General features: G+C 45.2%; 1 protein-coding gene across 11 annotated transcripts in view; it reads right to left on the bottom strand.

The window, feature by feature from the left end:
- Positions 1-11538: 11538 nt before the first annotated feature.
- Sh3gl3 (SH3-domain GRB2-like 3) overlaps positions 11539-21808 on the bottom strand; it is a 133613-nt gene continuing 123343 nt past the window's right edge. For 8 of the 11 annotated variants that reach the window (XM_030242265.1, XM_030242268.1, XM_030242269.1 and 5 more), the window contains one exon: positions 11549-12169. In XM_030242265.1, the coding sequence (XP_030098125.1) occupies positions 11964-12169 (206 nt within the window). In that variant the 3' untranslated portion in view covers positions 11549-11963. Of the gene's footprint in view, positions 12170-21808 lie in introns of all 11 variants that reach the window. The other 3 variants (NM_017400.7, NM_001277954.2, NM_001277955.2) reach the window with 1 other exon arrangement.

Raw genomic sequence — 21808 nt, 5'->3', positions numbered from 1 at the left:
TGTAACGTAATACAAGCCAGAGACATGCTAATCTGATATTTACATGCCGGGCAATGCTGGTGGGAAAACACGAGAAGTGTTTGCTTTCTGTAATTAAACCACCATGTTTCTGGGAAAGCAGAAATCTTTGCACATACAGTAGACACACTGCAAGTCTTAGCAAAACAATCTGCAATCTGAACGGAGGTGCTTCAGGCAGCGTGCACACGTGCACGGTGTGGTGGGATCTACAGCAGGAAGTGTGCGTAGCGTGAACTAATATCCAAGGCTTCAGTGCAGCTGTGTGACGCATCGTGAGTGAGCACCGCCAGAACCACCTCAGCTCAGTGTGCAGTTGACTTTAATGTTCAGTGGTTCTATAGCCAAGAAACTGTTGCCAAACTGTCTACATTCACTTGCGTGACTGCCACCAGGCTTTGTCACCCACAGGTCAGGACACTGCCCTTAAATCACTCACCCATCTCATCAACTCCACTGCTCCATCCCATCACAAGTCTCTTTCCCTCCCCTCCGATCAGCTATGCTAAGTGAGGCCGTCATGAGCTCTTCTGTTACTGGGACTATAGCCACAGAAATCACACCCAAGAGCCAATCATATGCCATCATTCAGCCAGATATTAAGGTATTCATTGCTCTCGGGGTAAAACCCCATCACACGGCTTATATGTCTTAATTCCCCAGCTAGCGACATGCATTTACCAATTTCATTTCCTAGCCAGTTTCATTTTCACTTGGTCCAAGTATAGGAGTCAGCACAGACCAGCTCTACACATAGCGGCACTGTCTAGCAGCTAAAGTTATTTCTTGTTCATGTCAAACTTGGCAAAATCTGAATAATTCTCAGGGGTAAGCTAACTTTCTTTAATGGGGTACTTCAGAGAACCAGCATCCTTTGATCTTGCAGATCTGTCCGTCAACAGGCAGCATCTGTGTTAACCGTGGGAGTGTGGACAGAGAACTGTGTGACTGGGAAATCTTCAGGAGCTGTTCGTCACCAGCCCCAGGAAGTTACACTGCATTCTTACCCTCTTACCGATGACAACAATAAGTACCAAGGCTTTGCCTAAGTGCAAAAAAGCTGGGAATTGCCAGAGTCTGGGAGGATCCTGGAAGGAGGTGCATCAGGGCAAGGAGCCGCACACAGCATTGCCTATGCCATATATACATGCATAACTACAAGAATCAAGACTCATCCAGGGCTCTGCTAGTATCTGTCAGTAACAGATACCCTACAGCATTCATGCAATTCTATAACAAACAAATGGCCCATGCTTAGTCTGCTGTGATTCCTCTCTTGAGCCTAGACTGAATAAGGATTCCTAAAAATTTGAAACGCATAACTCAACATTGTGTGGAGCTCCTCAGAGAAGAAAGGACTCAGGGGACTGACAAAGATAAAAGCAGCTGGGTGAGTGGGAGCTTGAAGGGTCAAGAGGTTCCGTGAACAGTGGCTCTGGTAAGGCCTTGGGGGAGTAAAAAGGAGGTCTTCAAAGGACTTAGAGTGATGTCAGTGAGATAGAAGGATAGCAGATTCCAGCTGTCTCGTCCATATACATATTTCACATGGGGACAGTAGAAAGGATGTCTTTAATCTCGGCACTCATGAAGCCCCCATGTGTTGCAGGATCAAGGGTGTAAAAGTAAGCTCATTTCAAAGATTTTTTTCCTTAAGACACACACACTGCAGGGGCTTCCTGTTGTCACAAGGCCACACACAAACTTGCTTCTTCAGGATTAATTCCACCATATGCTGTCATCCAGGTGTTCAGAGGCCACTTCATCCATGGTCCAAGAGAGCTTGCTACCACGCAAGCTTGTGACAGACCTCAGTATAATCCAAGTTATTTTGGTTTTCTAGGCAGGCGAAATGAAAGGATTATGGGGTCATGGAAACTTTTACCCAGATGTTACTGAAAAGCCTGTAGCCAAGCAATGCAGCGCAGATTTGGCCTACCTGTGACCAGCCCCTAAAAGAGTAATTTGTGAAACCATGAAAGGGAAGTCAAGGATGCAGTAAGAACCCCAGGATGCTGGAGATGCTGGACTCCAGGGTGCTGGAGATGCCAGACCCCAGGGTTCTGGGGAATGCCAGAAACATCAGGTGTATGCTGAGGAAAGCCACAGAAAATCAGGTCACCCAAAGAGAATGGCATGTGGACTGTAGCCAACAAGGCAGCAGAAGCAAAGCCACTGTTGCTTACCTGAGCATCATGTGCCCTGGATGCTACTGGGCATGTAGCTACAGAACTTAATGTCTTCCCTGCTGAATTTTGTTATTGCTATAATTCTATCCCTTCTTTCTCTGCCCCATTCTTCCTTTTTTTTTAAAAGTAACTTTACTAAGCTTGTTCTTTGAAAAAATGATTATATGAGACTTCAAAAATGACCAGCCCCACTTCCCCAATCGCCCTTACCTACCTCCTCCCTACAAGTCTCTTTCTCCAAATCATATCTTTTTGTTTTGGTTTTTTGGCTGAGTTTAACCAGGGCCATCTGGCTCAATGGATTTGAGCTACCCTTTGAAGCCCCATGGTCCATCCGTGGGTACCTACTGAAGACAATGTCTAGTCCTCTCCCACAATCCATAAGTACCTAATTCCAGTACTGAGGATTAAACCTATTGTGTCAAACACACTAAGCAAGCGCTCTGCCACTGAGCTGTACTCCCAGCCCTATGAAACAAGATAGTTTGCCGTTTTCATTGGAAGTAAATAAGTTGTGGATTTTTACAGGGCCTAATAACTAAGAGTTTGCCTTGTGAGTTTGGACTTAGGGTATTTATTTAATTTTTCATATAATATGCTCTAATTATATTCTTTCTTGGAACTGCTAAAATTGATGACTACTAGAGATAGACTAAATGCACATTGCATTATGAGTTTTTTATGAAGTTTGGGAGAACAGTGGACAGAATGTATGGCTTGGAATGAAATGGCCCCCCTACACACACACACACACACACACACACACACACACACACACACACACACACTGAAGACTGGGTCTTCTGGTGATGGTGCCATTTAGGGAGAAGGTAGAAACTTTAGAAGGTGGGCTAAGCTAGAGGAAGTAGTCTGATGGAGGCATGCCTTCAAATGTCTAATCATGTCCCCAGACACACTGTCTCTCCCTGTTTTCTGAATTACACAAAGCCAACATATTATCTACGCATTCTTTCTCTTGTGAGATAATCTGCCCAACCACAGGCCCACAGCAGAGGGGACAAAGTAACCACAGAATGAGACCTCTAAACTTGTATCCCAAAGTAAACATTTCCTTCTTTTGAATTGTTTTTCTTGAGTATTTGTCACAGCAGTATAGAACTAACACAAACATCATGGCAGTCAGGATCAAGAAGAGAGGAAAGGAACACAGAACAATGTGCATGGAATTTTCCATCTAAAGCCACAGAGTTTGCTAAACAGCATACAGACTCCACCAAGAGTCCCTATCAGGGACCTATAGGACTATCCATGCAAGAACCTCCAGCCATCCAACACACGCATCAACACCATATACCTCCACCTGTGCATGGTACCATGTCCATCCCCAGTTAGAGCCTGCAACACACTCCCTGCTCAGCACCAAGATCTCAGCAGCAACCACAGATCTTAAGTGCTTGCCTAGACTGATGATTTAGAAGGTAGGACATATTTCAGGTTATTATCTAGGGAAAACAAGTAGGACACCATCAATACCATGTCTGGCACTGAAGTGCCAAGAGAAAACACTGTAATTCCAGTCTTTATCCTATAAGATGGAACAAGTGAGAACTCTGTAGCAAAGGCCAGAGAGATTTCAAAATGTCTAGCAGGGCTTAATTATTATATGGGAAGGCCCTTCTCTGCTGAAGTTAGTCAGTAACCACTAGTTGATCTTTTCTTTAAACATGAAGGCAGCCCCAAGAGCTGAAAAGAACTCAAAGAATCAAAGAAAATATGACACCAGTGGATGAGGGGAAATGGAAATCTAGTATTTTCCTTACGAATAATTTAAAGCAATCACTTTAGCTAGCACATTACAAGAGTACACAGGTGGAAAACAGCATGTGAATGAAATGACATGTCAAATAAAGAAGTGGAAAACAGAAGAAAGGTCTGCAGCTGAAGAACAAAACGTCTGAAGAATTCATTTCAGTAGATGGCTTCAATAGCAGACCTAGCCAAACGAAAGGCTGAGAAAACACAGAAAGTTATTTGCAATTATCCAATCAGAAGTGAAAGACTGAGGAGGCTATGGGATGCAGGGAACAGCAGAAAATAAACCAGTGCCTTTGTGCAAAAGGCTTGCTCAACTTAGGAAAATAATGTCAGAAAAATTCCCAAGTGAGAGAATTCATCAGGATGTCTTCCCTGAAGTCTGTGACCAAAAAAAAAAAAAAAAAATCCATCATTCAAGTCATTTCAAAAAAGTATTTCCAAAGCCCCTCATGTACCAAGGAATCGATAAGATCGCTGGCAGAAACTAGGTAGGAATGGGATGACGTTTTCAAAGTGATGCAAGATACAGCTGCCCAGATTGCAAAAGCGGTCCTTCAGGAATGGAGAAGAGACACTTTCCAAAACCAAGGCAGAGGGAGCCGGCTGTTAACAGATGTGCCCCATACGGAATACTAAAGGCATGGACCTAAAACATTAACACACGTAAGAAAGTTTAAAACACCTGGGAAGCTGCAGCTACTTAGTCAAATTCAAAACACTGTGTAAACTATCTTGAATGCTAGAATAAAGGTTAAATGCTAAAGAATTAAAAATAGCTATTGAGAGAAGAATTTGCTGGTGGCTATATATACATTATAAGAACATGGAAATTGTGACTTTAATAACAAAATGAGGGAGACGTGTAGAATTGCACAGACTTTGAATGGGTGCACTCAAAACTAAAAATTACATCATCAACGTAATGGACTACAATAATGTTTTGTGTAACTGTAGAAAAAACAAGAGTTTGTGTTTTATGGTTTTGGTTTAAAATAAAAAACGATTAGCTTTAGCTAGATCAAGAAAAGGCAGAAATATAATTATAAACAAAAAGGGACATAATGCAGTTGGCACCAGGGAAACATAAAAGGGCAAGAGACTGTCATGAATAGTTAACCAACTAACTGCACAGAAAATGAACTAAAGTTCTAGAAATACTCCAATGTACGCCTATCAAGACTGAACCTTCAAGAGAAAAATCTGAAGTGATCAATAACCAGTATTTAAACTCAATCACAAAACAAACACAGGCCAGACCATGCCTGAAATGACCCCTGCTCAGTGCCATAAGACATGGGCGGGGCATAGTACTCCTGAGCAAGAAAGTGGTAGAGAGATAGATGAGAAAGAGGAGCAGAAGGATGTGTGTACAATGAAGAGAGGCAGAGCTGGATAACTGAGGGTGGTGAGAAACAGCCTGATGTGAGTAGCCCTTGATGTCATCACCCAAGGCCATGGTGAAGTCCTGGCCCACGCTGCCACCAAGGGCCATGTCTGGGTGCATGGCCCTGCAGCAATGTGAGCCTGTTACAACCAAAAGCCAGACAAGCATCTCTGGGCTGGGCTGGCACCTGGGGCCATGTTGCTGTCTGGGTGCTATGTAGAACTGGCCCCACCCCTCACCTGGGCAGTGTGGGAGAACTGGTCAGGAAGGTGTGCTAGCAGGAGAGGGGTCCCCTGTCCCTCGCCAGCTGCAGCACTTGGGAGAGTGGGCCCTACACCTCAGCCAGGAAGCACAGTAGAGCTGGCCCAGGCGCAAAGCCATGACTGAGCTGGCAGAGCAGAAGAGCTGACCCTGCTCCTTGCCAGCTGCAGCATTTGATGAGTTAGCCGGAGCTTGCCCTTCTGGTGTGGGTGTGAAAGCTGGTAGGCTGACCAGCTCAGCTACCACCCAAGCCCAGATCCAGGGCTTTGAGTTGGCCCAGCCCAACATCCACCCTATTTGTGAACTGCTGGAGTGTGTGAAGGGGCCAGTCCCAGAGATTCAAAGCTGCAGGATCTTCATGACACCTTACAACAACAGGATATCCCAGGAGTCCCCATGAGGATCTATTACTGATAGGGCAGCAGAAGCCAGAGGCCTCAAACCAGACTGGTGACTCATGGCAGTGAACATTTGCAAGTAAAGATGTGTGGACAGAGGGTGCACTGCATGCGGCACTGTCATGCAGTACGGCTTCCACAATGAGGTTTGGTTTTTTGTTTGCTTGTTTGTTTTTTCTTCTGTGGGGGCGGATATGGAGGGTCAGGGAGATGGGCGGGATTGGGGTGCATGATGTGAAATTCACAAAGAATCAGTAAAAACGTAATTAAAAAGAACAAAAAAAAAATCTCCTGAAAAAGAAAAACCTGGGGCCAAACCACTTCACTGTCACCACACAGAAAGAACTGATAATATTTCTCCATTTCTTCCCTCCAAATTGAAGGCCAGGGAACACTTGCAAACTCACTTTAACAACTCTTGCATCGCCTTGATACTAAAGCCAAATGTGGGCACAATATGAACAGATTACTTGCCAGGATCCTTAATGTGCATAAATGTAGAACTCTCCAGTAAAGCCCCGCTCCCTGAGCTGAATGGTGTATTAAATGGACTACACACCATGATCAGAGGATTCTATACCAGAAACATGAGGATGGTTCAATGTATGCAAATAAATATGATATATCATACATTGCTGCTGTCGCTCCAATCAAAAGATTCAGCCAATTAGCCCTAACAGTCTTCCTTGCTCCTCTCCAGGAAGTGGCTGGAGCTGGCCTTGACACAGTCACCCACACAGACTGGTGCAGCCGTAGTTATCCAGTCTTACAACACAGTCCAAAGCAAAACTGAGCTAACCCTGCCAGTCTTCCCAGCCTACAATCACATTCTAGTAGCCTTGGAAGTCTCTAGGTCCTTCAACTATCATTCCATCCAGCCCCCCCCCCCCAACTCCCAAGAGCTATCTAGTTGCTGCCTCTGCAGTGTTTAACCCAGGAAGCACAGCTACTGGACATGTGACCACAAGCAGATCCACCACCCACAACCTCGCGCTGCATCCAAGGTTGATCCCTGTGGAAGGGTGGGCTACAGCATGCTTCAGCTCTTGCTTTGCAGCTGTCTACACACACATCTTTAGCTATATCCCATCTGCCCATACATATTCAAGGCCTAACCATCGTTTAGCATCTTACTTTCCATAGACAAACATCAAAATGTAAGACTAGAACATTCTTGATCGAACACCAAAAATGCAGATTACAAAAGCCAAGCAGGCAGGATCACCTCCAAATCATATTGGTGAATTGTCAGGTGCTGCTTAATCTTCTTGAAAACACACCCTGGGATGGAGAGAGCTGCCACTGCTTCTTCTAGCCCCCTACTCCATAGCAGGCCTGTGCCCCTAACTCTATAATGGAGAGGACAAATCAGCAGGCAGCTAAGGGTATCATGAACACGGTCCTTGAGAACACCACAGTTAGCCATTTCCAACAGTCATTGCTATTGCTTAACTCAATGTGAAGGTGCCTACAGCTAGAATGAGAACCCAGAAACACTCATGGTGAAAAAGCTTAAGCAGCCTCTCCCGTCAACATCTGCGGGATGCTTGTGAGCCTGAGTAGATGGTGGTGGTGGTCTTTGCTCTCTCAGTCAGGCAACACCAATCAACTCTACTGGGGGTTCCAAGCTCCTGGTTTAATATTTTGCTGTCTGTCTGCTGCTTCTCTCTGACACTTGCTACTTGTTTTTTTTTCTTTTTTACCTGCTATATATTTAGTGAATGCACTCATTCAAAACTCAAAGTATAGCTACCATAGATCATTCTCTAGAACCATGCAGAATAGCATCAAATGAGGGTCTTCTGCATAGCAAAGGAAAAAAATCAATCTTTAGATTGCAACAATATATTTGTAAAACATACATCTGGCAAGGAGTTAATACATAAAGTATATGTGGAATTCTTGCAATTCAGTGGCAAAAAAAATAAAATGAAAAAACCTAATATTAAAATTAGCAAGGAGCCCAGATAATGACCAGGTGATAAAAAGGAGATCAATAGCACTAATTAGGAAAATGCAAATTGAAAGCACAGGAGGACATAGTGCTTTTGCATATCCTTCACTCTCCACAGTTTCTAGTGAGTAACTGCAATCTGAGAATATTAAATGGAAAATTCCGTAGATGAACAGTTCCCTGCTGTAACTTACAGACCACTCTGAGTGATGGACTGAAATCTTGTGTCTTGCTCCACCGTGCCTAGGACATGGACTGCCTCGCTGTCCAGTATCGCCTCACTGTATACGTGCTCAGCAATCACTTAGCGGAATGCCTGCTGTCACATCTACTGCTGTGGTATGGCAACACTTGTGTGTAAGCAATATTTCTTTTATTGAGTATGGTCAGTACAGGGATGGTGATGGGAACAGCTTGGAATACGCCAAGGGAATGCTGTAAAGATGTTTCATGTAAGCAAAAATTATGAACTTCTCAAGAGACAAAACAATCAAGGTTGATAAAAATGTGTGGTAAAAAATATCTATGAAATTATGAACACAAAAAGGCACCTTGTGTTAGTTTTACCACCACAGACTACAGAAGTGAGGGTCACAGGCCATGGAAGATGCTTAGTTACAGTGGAAAGGTGTTAAGTGTGTTTACACACACATACGCAGAATCTGTGTATCTGTGTCTGTATATGTGTGTATCAGTCTCTGTTTCTATGTGTGTATGTGTATGTTTCTATGTGAGTATGTGTACCTCTGTCTCTCTGCATATATGTGCGTGTCTCTCTGCTCTCCCTGTCTATGTCTATCTCTGTCTCCCTCAAACACGTCTGTGTATCTGTCTCCATCTCTCTCTCTGCACATGTGTATCTCTGTCTCTGTGTGTATTTGTATCTGTTTGTCTCTTTCTCTGAATGTATATTTCTGTATGTATGTCTCTGGCTCGTGTCTGTGTGTGTGTGTGTGTGTGTGTGTGTGTGTGTGTAAATTACTGAGTACTTAGTCTCAGACACACATACTCTGGGTCCCCTGCAGTAAGGAGATATGAGTGCCACCTGATACCACCAGAGAAGGCTAACAAGTCGGGTTTGGAGAAGAGAGATGTTACAACTCTTGGTGATAGTGTGACCCGATATAGAGATCATAGAAAACAGTATGGAAATGCAACCTAAAGCACAAATAAGCAACCTTCAGGACACAAGGTACTTTATGGGAGGTTAATTAATACACCAAATTTGCATAAACCCAAGTCCAATCTGCTTATCATTTTTTACCCATTTCCATGTAAAATAACTTTAAAATGTGTATCATACTTATTGGCCAGAAAACTGGAAATGTATAAGAGAAGAAACCTGGCTATAACTTATGCACCCACAATAAAGTATGTCATAGTTAGCTCAAGGACTTAGGCTGTATTAGCATGTAACTAGCATGTAAAGCCAGGATCACAATATACACTCCTGTTGGTGTTCACATGTGAATACACAAGTATGCACTCGCAAGATGGAAGGGGAAAACGGCACAACAGTAATTCTTTTGGAGTTGTGGACTAAGAGGTGAATTCCAATCTCCTTTACAACTTCACAAACATCCTGAATTTTTCTATTATATATCTGTATTACCTTTAAAATTAGAAAAATAAAGCTATTTAAAAGTTAAAAATCGTTTTGACATCTGAAAGGTCATGGATACTTTTTCCAATAAAAGAAACTTTACATGACCTTCTTCAAGATGAAAAAAGCAAACTCGACGCAGACTGGGAGATGTGTTCCATGGTTATTCATCAACTTGACACCAACTAGGGCCGGCCATCGGGAAAGAGGGAACCTCAGCTGAGAAAATGACCCATCAGGTAACCTATAGGCAAGCCTTGTGATATTCAAGAGCCCATCTAAAGCCCACTCCAGGCAATGTCGCAGGGTTGACAGTCCTGGGATACACAATCCAACAGGCTGAGCTGAGCAAGCCAGCAAGCAGCACTCCTCCAGACCTCTGCTTCAGGTCCTGCCCAGGTTCCTGCCTTGAGTTCCTGCTCTGACTTCTCTCCACAACGGACTACTACCGTGGTCTATAAGAAAAAATAAACCCTTCCCTCCCAAGTTGCTTTTGCTCATTGTGTTTATTGCAACAGTAGAAAGCAAACCTAGAAGACGTGAATTTCTAAAAACTATGAGAGCCTTGAGGCAGGAACTCACAATGAAATGTTCCCTCCAACAGCTGGTTAGAAGCAGTTGGTCCCAAGCCTATACCAGGGGCCAAATGTTATCTGACAGCCTTCTCCACAAACATCATGTGGAAGTGGAACCCTTCAAGACAGCTGAGCCACAAGCCCATGGGAGACACAAAGTGGCACAAGCAGAGTCATCAGCAGGACGTGGCTGCTATGCTCTCTCCTCAGCAGCTGCCTGGCGTTGTACCAAGTCCTGTTTCTAATTGCTTTCAAGTGATCTGATGCAAATTGCTGGATGTTTTGATATTGTTAGAGGTTAATCCGTAGCTGTCAATCAACTTCAATTACTGCATATTTCCCCTAAACAAGTTATCAGAGTAAATTATAAGCATCGGGAGTCCTGGGTTTTCTACTACAGCAAATGAAGAATAAAAGCTGGGTGTAAACAGAGGCTAGTTTGTGAATTTACATGGAGAAAAGAGCTAATCTAGAAAGGTGACCACCGTGGGCTGGGGGAAGGCTGGAGATTAAAATTCCAGCTCTGATATTTAACTGTGACTGGAAAAGTTACTTGGCATTTCTGTGGCAGCATCCTGGTGTCTGGAGAATGGACATCGCACAGGATGGTCTTGGAGGGTTTCATGGAAGATGCTTAGAGCAGTACCTGGCACATAATATCTGGTAAATGCTAAGAATCACCATCTCACACACACACACACACACACACACACACACACACACACACACACACAAGAAAGCCAGCTCCGATGTCTAGAAAACCCAACTTCAGTCACCTTTTCTGATGACCAATCTGGCCTCTGGGCTTTTGTTACAAATGCCAGTGATCAACAGGGCAGGTTCCAGTGACTGGTGAACACTGTGTGCCAGCGTCTGTCACTCTATCAGAGCTCAGACTCTTGTTTCTGCTGCTACCTGGTTGTCTGATCCTGGACAAGACATTCGTGACTCTACTTAACTGCCTTCTCTGTGTGGTGGGATTGCTGTTTAACTCCCCTGAGCCACAGCACATGACAAGGTCATTCTCGAGGAAAGGCCAGGGCTAGTTCTGTAGATGTAGGCTCTTGCACACTCAGCCCAGCAGACCATGCCAGCCTTTAGCATCCACAATGGTACTGTTTGAAAACCTACCTGCTCATCATGATAGCAAAGCTCGAGTTGGGCCGTTGAGTGAACTTACCAGCAGGCAGGAAGCTTTCCTAATCTCGGACTGAGAAGGGGATGTACTGTGTGTAGATCGGTAGCTACTAAAGGGCCACACTCCACCTGCTGGCATTGATCTGCAGCCATCATCTAAGGACCACAGCTGGGACCCCAGGCCAGCCAAGGATTTGCCCTGAAGTCCAAGCTTAAAAAAGAAATTTGACATTGAAAATAACCAGTCTTTTATGAATACAGTGTGTCATGTTTATTGGGCTGTTCACAGGTAAGCTTAAAACAGGAAAAGACCAGAGGCCATCAATAATGTCAGGAAACAAAACCTTTAGCTTTCATGGCTGCAAAGGGTGCGTTCCCACTGCAGTCAAGGACTACCCAGGCCATTCGAATGGGCGCAATTTACTCGTTTTAGCAACAGGAAGCAAATACATTTAACCAATGACTTTTTAGAACAAGAAGAAAACTATTTTTATGAGTTAGGACAAAGAAATCAGTTATACAAATTAAATTGATACAAAATACATTATAAAGAAAACACACATACAAAAGTGATTAAGTGGGCCAGAGAGCGAGGATGTCACAGAACACCACACTGAGAGAGCACTGGTGCCAATTCATTTCAGTTCTGAAGTTAGGTCCAAAAGACACATTTACGGAGGTAAAGGCACAATGACTTCCACGTAATTAATGGGGAAGAAGCCGGATTCCCCACGAAGCATCCCTTCATACCAGTTTTCATCTATCTGATTGGTTAATGTAATGATGTCCCCTTCTTTAAATCCTAATTCTCCTTCATTTTCTGGCTCAAAGTCATAGAGACCACGACAGCAGGGCTGGTCCGAGGGAGTGTCAGTACCTGTCCATGTGATATGGAGACAAAAAGAGCAGTTAACAGACAGATCACTCAGAAAAGGAACGATGGTGGACAAGCTTGTGCTTGCTCCTGCCTACCCCAAGGCTGCCTTCCTTCCACTGCTTATTTGCTTCCATTGTGATCTGTGGTCCCTGGCCGCCTCCAGCCTCCTCAGCTCTCCAGCTGCCTTAGCCAACCCCCACCCCTTCCCCACCCCCACCCCTGCACACAGTGCCTGTCTTTTAAGCCCTCTGAGGAGGACATATGTCCAACCCATCTCTCCTGGGCACAGGAGCTCAAGGAGAAAGGCAAATCACAAGGCCCCGGTCTTGACACTAGAATGAATGCTCAGACTTTCTTCGTGGTGACTGGATGGAACTTGGGAGCGCTAACGGACAAAGCTGAGGTTACACATGTCAAGAAGTGCTGAGGTGGTAACGTGAGAACAAGAAGAGAGGAACCACAACAGGAACACAAATGTTCACAGAGCTGGCTAATGGGGTCAAGCCTAGAGTTCTCACAATGAGTTTCCTCTAAAAGACTGAAACATGCCACTGTGAGAAAATGTGTGTGCAGATCTGGGACATGTCAACTCTAACTTATTAACTCAGATAACCGTGTGAGGCCTGGGAAGACCAGGTGTCTGTATGAATATATCTGTGACTATATTTCCATATGTTTGTTTTCATTAAATAATGTTCTTGCACTTAGTACTGTGAAACTAACCCCATACACAACTATCAGCCACTGGCCAGCTGCCACCTGTACCAATTTCCTTTATCGCTGCCCTCTCTTACAGCAGTCACTCTGAGCACTCCTGGACCTATCAGATCTATAACTGAACATTTTAACCCTCCCTTCCTTCCTCCCTCCCTCTCTTCCTTCCTTTCCTCCCTCCCTCCCTTCCTTTCTTCTCTTCTCTCCCTCCCTTCCTTTCCTTCCTTCCTTCCCTTCCTTTCTCCCTTCTTTCCTTTTTCTTCCTTTCTTCTTTCCTTCCTTCCTTTCTCTATCCCTTCCTCCTCTCTCCCTTCCTCCCTTCTTCCTCTTGTCTCCTTGCCCTGTCTCTCCCCCCTTTTCTCATATCTCCTCTTCCTCCCTCCCTTCTTCTTCTTGTCTCCTTGCCCTGTCTCTCCCTCTCTTTTCTCATATCTCCTCTTCCTTGTTCCCTCCCTTATTTTTTCCTCACACCCTCTTTCCTCTTCCTTTCTCCTTTAGACTTTCTCAGCTTTCATAGATAAATCTAAAGAAAGCAGTGTGTGCATTTCTTGACATGCATATACACAAATATGTGCATTTCCCCCTCATAGTAACTGCCCAGAACAGGATTCGATCATCATAGAATATGAAGTGTGCTAAGATGCTTAAAACATGTTATCAATTTAATATTGTACCCTTATATTTAAAAATCAGAAGCCCTTATGCGCTCCAAGCACCGGACCTCTATCTACCAAGTTTGGTACAAACTATTCCCTGTTAATTTGTATGTTATATTTTATTGATTGATTGATTGATTGATTGCAGCTTGTGCTGGTAACTGGGCACATAGTAGGTGTTCTATTTTGCTATGGGATATATAACTCTGGGACAGTAGAGGGGGTAAATGAGGCTTTTTATTCATTCTCTATCCTCCATGGCTATGTATGGTTACTATACAGAATTTTATTTCAGAATTTTACATCTTTTTTCAGGTTACAATTTTTATTTTTAACACATTTAGATTTTGACAAAAAGAATTTGCGTTTTAATGATGCTGAAGCATTTTTAAGATGATCCTTTTTCCTCACTGACTTCAAATATTGCTTTTATATTTTTTTTTGTTGAGGATCTCTTCCAATACAGCCCAGGCTGGCCTTGAACTCAAAGGGCCCCTCCTGCCTCCACTTCCCAAGGGTTAGGATGACAGGCGCCATCATATCTGGCTTTACCATTTAATTACCATGAGCCCTGTGGTCTATTTCGAGATTTTTCAATTCAGTTCAGTTGATCCATTTGGTAACAGTGCCGTATCTCTTTTTATATTACAGCTTTAACGTAAATGGTGATAACCAGTAAGGCAAGTTCCTGGACACTGTTTCGTTGAGAATTTCCTGGACCTTCCCATAAACGTTTGGATAAACTTGAGAGCCACTGTAGAATTTCCATTTTGACTAGATTATACTTGGTATTTTTTTCCTCTAAGTATTAGGAAAATAAGTTTTATGAGACTTTGCAAATCACTAACCATTTGAAAAGGCCACAGTAATTCAAGTGCCATGCGTTGACTCTGACTTGGCTACTATGTTAAAGTTTTTATGTCTATAACTTAAAAGTGAAATGACCCAAGTAGGCTTCGGAAGCACAATTAGTTGATTTTATTTTTTAAAGGTAAATATTTCTTCTTTGTTTTTGAGATATTTTGGAGATTTTCCACAGATTTCCCAACCATATAGACCATATAAGCTCATGAATATAGGGCAGTCTCCGGGCTAACTTAAGATAATGACTTTGCATGCCTGGGGTTAGGCCTGGCGTCCTGCTCTGGCTCTCAGTAGCCTCTTCAGAAGCTCAGAGGTTCCCACAGTCCTCTGTGAAGCAACTGAAGTTGAAATAACAGACAAGAGCTTAGGAACCTTGGCCAAGGTGATGATACATTCGTTAGAGGAAGGCTAGGCGCATGGACCACTGGTAAGCCCAAGCTTGTCTCTAAGGAAGGGATGGAAGAAAGCTAAACCCAACCCAGACTATGCACACAGAGGAAGGCCATAGTCATTAGCCCGCTCCAGAGCCACCGCCGTACGTCTAGAAAGGGAGTGGGGGCTCCCAGAGCAAAACCAATTTCCAGTATTCTAACTGAATATCTGACATGCTTTTTCTTCTGCCACTCAGTTTTATGGGTTCCATTTTGTCTTATTTCTTTTTCTCTATTGCTATTAGGCCAGTAGTGGTTTGAATGAGGCTCACATTTTTGAAAGTTTAGTTTCCAGTTGGTTGACTGTTTAGGAAAGATTAAGGGCTATGTCCTTATTACAGGGAGTGTGTCACTGAGGGTGAACTCTGGTTTCAAAAGTGCCCACCAGGCCTGGTTCTGCTCTCTCTGTCATCTGCTGCAGGTCATGATGTAACCCCTCAGATACTGCTCCAGTGCCATACCTGTTTGCCTGTCACCATGTTCCCTGCCACGATGGTCATGAACTAACTTTCTGAGACTGTAAGCAGGCCCCAAATGCTTTTACACGTTGCCTTAGGTCGTTGTGTCTTTTCACAGCATTTAGAACAGTACTAAGACAAGGCCTCCCTTCCCACCTTTAGACTTCACGTGAGAGATGAAGTTAGGAGATTGTGTCCCTTCCTCACCAAAGCTTCAGGGCTCACCCAAGGTTAACAAGAGAGAAAGGTTGAGACTGGATCTGAGTATTTCTGCAGTTGGTCAAGGATGACTCCCAGACCTGTTGGAGCAGACAGATGCTCCAACGATGTAAGTTATCTTTTTAAAATTCCCAGATCTTTCCAACCGAGGGGAGGGGGACTGAGAACCCTCAGCATCACGGCCTCTCTTGCATCCACAGTATGGAGCTGCTGAGGAAAGAGGAAGCAGTTGTAGCAAGGCCTCTCCTTCTGAGAGGCAGCTCCCTCCCTTCAGGTCACCTGTAGACTGACCAGCCTCTGCATCTATCTACACAATGATCGGGGACCACCTAGATGTTTGTGGCATTTGGACGGCTCCTTCCAGGAGAGAATTTACCCCAGCCTTAGTGTAAACTCCTTTTGTTGTAATGATGAAGGACAGGGAGACAAATTTAAATACTGGGGCTTAGTTCCACTATTTTCTATTTGGATAGAATAACATTCAATGATTTCAAAACACTAGGAAACTGAGTTTCCAGAAGAGAATTTTCTTTTTTTTTCCCCCTTTGGTCAAATAGTACGTAATGACGGTGGGTAGGACTGGATCCTGAAAACCTGGAGTTGTGGGTCAAAATTAGTGTTGCTGATGTACAACGGTGTTCCATGTGTAATGACGGTGGGTAGGACTGGATCCTGAAAACCTGGAGTTGTGGGTCAAAATTAGTGTTGCTGATGTACAACGGTGTTCCATGTGGCATGTGAAACAATCAGGTTCTTGCCACATTTCTGCCACAAGCAGATGGACCTGAAGAGGAAGCAGGCAGAACAGCTATGCCATGGTTGGCTCAAAATGCATCTCCTCTAACACACACCATTTAGGCAGAAGGCAATCTGGGAGTTTTGCACAAACCCTCCCCTGTTTGAAGAGGTCACAATGGCCTGATATCAAGTCAGAAAGAAACCAGGATTCCAGACCCCAAACCATGGCCTACCCTACCTCACTCAAGGCCACCTTCTACACAATCTCAGATGCTACTAAGGCACTGTGTGGGCTATCTCACTGATTGTGAGGCTCACTCTATGATGCTGCTGAGGCACTGTGTGGGCTATCTCACTGATTGTGCGGCTTGCTATCTAGTTTTCCTTAATCAGCAACCTGCGATGACCAAAACACATTCTAAGTAGGAGACAGTTGTCCAAGCCAACCTGTAAGTTCATACTCTCTCTCTCTCTCTCTCTCTCTCTCTCTCTCTCTCTCTCTCTCTCTCTCTCTTACACACACACACACACACACACACACACACACACTTTAACACGCTGAACTAATCAGGAGACAGACACATGGCTCACTTCTCAATTTATTCCTTACAGGCAAAGGCCGGCGCCATGTTGCCCACATTGATATGCCAAGAGAGGCACTGTACCAGCGAATAAAACCTGGACAGGGTGCCTCTCATGAAACCACTGGGAAGAAAGACTCCCTAGGGACTTCCCTGAGTCATGCACCTGGGGACCTCCACACCTTTCCTGTGCTGCCCCAATACCCAGCACAACCCCCAGGTGAACAGACACGTGTACTACACACTGCTCAGAACTTGGGCTAGCTGGCCCGAACCACACCTGAGGCAGCACAACATTCTGAAATGCCTCCTGATACATTTTTCATTCTGGGTCATTTTTGTTAACCAGGGCAGTCAACCAAGTAAGCCTCCCTTCAACAAAGAGAGCATAGAGCCTGGGCATGAACCACACAGTCCATGGGTAGCTTGCAAAGTTCAGTTGTGAAATGCTGCAGGAGTCGAGGCATTCAGGGTTTCATGCCAGGGGCCGGGCATATTTTGTAAGATGTAAGAAAGAGGCAGACTCTGGTTCAAAAGAACCAAAGCTTGAAGACCTCAGATCCTAGAGATGTTATTCCAACCTGTGGAGATGGGGAGGCTGTTTCCTGCTACTTAGAAAAGAGGTAGAGAAGTTCTTCCTAGACAGGGGGAGACCTGGAGAGAGGGGATAGTGGCCTACAGCATGGAAAGGTTTCCTCGCTTACACCCAGAGGATGATGTCTGTCCCACTTCCCACTGGAACTCTGGGTCAAGGCGGCTCCAGAAGTGCTCTGAGCTAGGGAAGTGTGGTGTCATGAAACCAAAGAGGGGCTTGAGGCAAGCACTGCTTACTCCCCAGAGTGTGGCAGCACTGAGGGTCCACAGGCCGCCAGCACAGCGTGATAGATGTTCAACATACACAGACCTGGCCTCTCAGAGGTGGGACTGGGGCAGGAGACATCAGATGGAGCTCTGTGACTGGAGACCTCGCTGTGGACGGGAGCCTCACATATGCAACCCCCAACCTCCATCAGCTCCCCATACATTTGGACAGGACCTCGGGGTGACTGAGGATGAGAGGACAATTAAGGAAAGCCACCAGCTCCAAGAAGGGGGTTCATCTTTGACCACTACAGTGATTTCCTGAATCCAGTGAATAATGACTAGGCCATCTATGCTTTTCATTGGAGGAGACCGAGTTACCTTGAAATGGCAAGATTATTTTTTTCCATTAAAAGAAATGGAAAAAAGATTAATTTTTTTCTCATTCCATTTTTGGCAAATAGTGGAAACGGAAAAAAGATCAAGCCGTTTCCGCTGCTGGTCTAAATGGAGACTCATAGCAAGCCCAAGTAGAGGAATAACAGTTCTGTCTACCTAAGACACAGAGGCTGGGGCCTTCCAGGACACAAAATTCATGCCCCAGAAGATGGAACATGCAGCCAGTGAAGACGACCTCTGCTTTCTCAGTGTTTGAAATTCTCCTATGGAAGGTGCCTGGTTTCCCACTGCCAGACATAACACCTCCCTACAAAACTGGTAAGAAAGCACGGTTCCCAACCAGCATCTGTGGTCTTAGAGCCCTGAGCAGCCTCCGCCCCTGCTGATGTGCATGCAGTTGTTGGTCCCCAGAAGTGTGGAGAAAGCGTGCACAGGAGTTTGTCTCTGGAGCACGGATCTGTGTGCTCTATGGAACAGGAAGCAGACACCCAGGACGCCATGGAGGGCCACAGACCCTCCTGCCCACCCTCTGGAGACCCCTGTTATTTTCTCTGACTCCTGCTGAGACCAGGCCTTAATGTAGCATGCAGGGGAGCTGGGAAACACAATCTGTCTTTATGAATGTAATGGATCAAAGATTATTTTAGCGGACAAAAAGAGAGCATCCCTCTTAAACATTTATTATTCTAGTTCGGCTGCACACCATTAGGAGTGAGAGAGAAGCAGGAGTATTTTCTCTGTCACATACAATAGAGATGGAAACCATATTCTTCCTAAAACAAACTTCACTTCCCTCTTGGCAGTGATGTGGTCCACTTTCTAACAACAGAAGGTCCCATCTCAGCCCCGGGAGAATTCTTTCCACTGCCCTTCGCTCCACCTCAACCCTGTTTGCCAAGCTCCTTCTGAAGTGTCACTGGCATATCCAAACTCTGACCACTTTCCTTCTCATGTAGTAGCCGTCCCATCCCATAATCTCTCATCTTATCCATCCAACCCTCTCAGGTGTTAGTGAATCAAGCCATGCCTCAGCCCCAGAGACAGTGGATTTAATTTAACGATTAGTTACTATCATTTTCCCTCAATGTAAGGGACAGGGAAGGCTCTGACCCTTGCCTGGGTGCAGCCTGCTGTGTGGACCACATTAACTTGCACAGCCCTGAGTAAGGTTTATCCCCTCCATGCCGAAGCCACCCTCAAGCCCTCTCTGTATCTGAGCTAATCCCTGTCCTTCAGCTGAGCTCCCCAGCCTAGGAAAGCGGAGAGCATCCTCTGCCTGGATCTTACCCACCCTGAGGAACAGCATTCCCTAACGGGGCTTCTGCCCTCCCTGCCTGTGCCTGGAGCCTGCAGTCTGGAAACAGCATCCTCTCCCTAGTCGCCAGCATGGAGACCGCTGGAATGGCATGACCTGGCTGGTTCTCCTTTCCCGACTCCCTCTTCTCATTCCCCTCCCTCAGGCTGGGCACTGTTCTCAGATGCTCTGAATGCACACTCGACACTGAGGGGGTGATGTAGAAGGGGTAGAAATTAGGGAAGTGGTGAGCTCTCTTCTCAGGTGTGAAAAGTTGAAGATCTTCCAACACACCGGATCTTGAGCTACCTTCCTGGGGCTTCCTCCTCTCCTCCTCTGGCTTTGACTCTATGGATTGCAAGACTCAGAAAACACTCAGTCTGAGCACTACCAATGAAAGGCACACTTGAACCCCTTCACATACACACACACCTACTTTCTGGAAGTCAGTGGGATGGAGAGAGAACTCATACCGCCTACTGTCAGTCCTATGGAAGGACAAAGGGTGGGGTCTCCAGGAAGCCACCGACCTGCAGAGAACACTTTGTCTTTTAGTAAACGCCCCAAAGTGTTGTGTCTTTTGAAAAGAAAAAATGTTTGTTTTTTAAAAATATATACATATATAGCTTTGTTCTTGCCTCCCTTGTAGCCGGGCTGCGACCTGTCCCTTTTCCTGCTGCCAGTGGACCTTCCCAAAGCAGTCCCTCGGGCCCTTCTAATCTGCTGCTCTCAGTCTGCAGTAGGCATGGGAAAGCAGATAACCGATTATGTAGCATCATCTGTGGCTGCGTTGTGGGCTCTTACATGTGCCCAGCACCTCTAATTTACAGGCCTTGCCTTTATCCTTAGAATAGTTCTACCCAGTGGGAAGCTATGATCCCTGCTCCTCAGGACCTGAAGGACTCAGTGACAGAGATGGGACTTAGTGCCCTCTGACCCCCAAACTCCCTTTATCCTTCTTGGCTGAGCCTAGGGGTGGGGATGACCTGTTTCCCACTCGCTTCCTTGTCTCAAGTCCAAATGCTCAGCAGTCGCCCCTTAGTGCTTAAGCTACACCCAGGGTCACTAAAGCTTGGAGACGGTGCCTGGCAGGTAGAGAGGAGCAGTACTCCAGTCAGGAATGGATCCCAAGTGTCTTCCTGGAAACCTGGTTTCCACAAGACAGTCACCCTAGGATTTGACTACACCTGAAGAGTTTGACTCAATCTGTCTCCTAAACATGTTGGGGCAGACATCATTCAGCATTTTCTTCTTCTCCTCTCTCCTCTCCTCCCATCACCGTCTCCCCTCATTCTTCTTACCCACGTCCTCTCCCGTTTTGTTTCCAGCCCAGGCTGGCCTCAAACACCCTATGTAGCTGAGGGTGACCTTGAACTTCTGATCCTCTGGACTCTACCTCCCAAATGCTGGGATTAGAGCAGCATTTCACTAGGCCCCGCCTATGCAGCACTGGGGCTCTGACCCAGGTCTTCATGCACGCTAGGTATGCACTCTGTCAATTGAGCCACACACCCAGCTCAAGAGCATTTCTAACTCAGGCGCATGCACAACCATCAAGTGTCCGCTATAGGCCAGGAACCACGCTCAACCTATACCAAACTATTTCTTTTGAGTTAGAAAGTGCTTAGAAAGGCTCCCTCTCCAAAATTTATAATCTCAAGGTTTAGTTCTAAATTCTTTTGAAGCTAATATTTTCTCCACTGCAGACTAAGATACAAGACTGTTGTATAATCCTGATACTCACAAAATTTTGTTTTACCATATCTAAATTACAATGTGTACCTCCATTAGACTAGACAGAAGCTAGCAGTCCCTAGGTCCAAGCTCTAGATTAGATCACCATCATCTCAATTTCCTTGAACCACCTCCATCCCCACTTCTGGCTTGTCTCCACCCCAGCTTGCCTCCTAGGCTGTGCCTCTGGACTGACTCTTCCTCCCAAGTGCTGGGATTATATGACATAGATTTTACATCTTCATCCATGATGGGTAACACTGTAAACTGCTGAGTGATTTATTGAAATGACTTGTCAGGGAAATCCGGTTTACTCATGATCCTCATCTACAGAAATAAGCCCTGTGATTTGCTTTAACCTTATACCAACCCTGCACCATCCACACAGGTGTGTCACTTGGGTTTAACAAATAAAATTTGTGCCCTATCCTGACAATGCTCAGCGTTGTCTATCAGGATGACTAATGCAGGCACTGCAGAAGCTGTGGCTCATTTATTTACCCAAATTCCCTGACTGGTGACCCCTTCCAGTATAACCCGGTCCATGCTTTGTATGGCACGGGTTAGTCACTAACAGCAGAAAATCAAGAGAGTCTGCATAAGTATAGGGCTTCAAGTCCCTCTAAGAATCATTACTGGCTATCCCACTCTTATTCCCCAACAAAGGAAAGTGCCATCGACCAGCGCTTCAGGGGTGTGTGTGTGTGTGTGTGTGTGTGTGTGTGTGTGTGTGTGTGTGTTCATACAGTT

Source organism: Mus musculus, chromosome 7, assembly GCF_000001635.26.
Source record: "Mus musculus strain C57BL/6J chromosome 7, GRCm38.p6 C57BL/6J".
Classification (NCBI taxonomy): Eukaryota; Metazoa; Chordata; class Mammalia; order Rodentia; family Muridae; genus Mus; species Mus musculus.
Note: the sequence above shows the minus strand (reverse complement) of the source record. Positions and strands in the feature narration are given on the sequence as shown.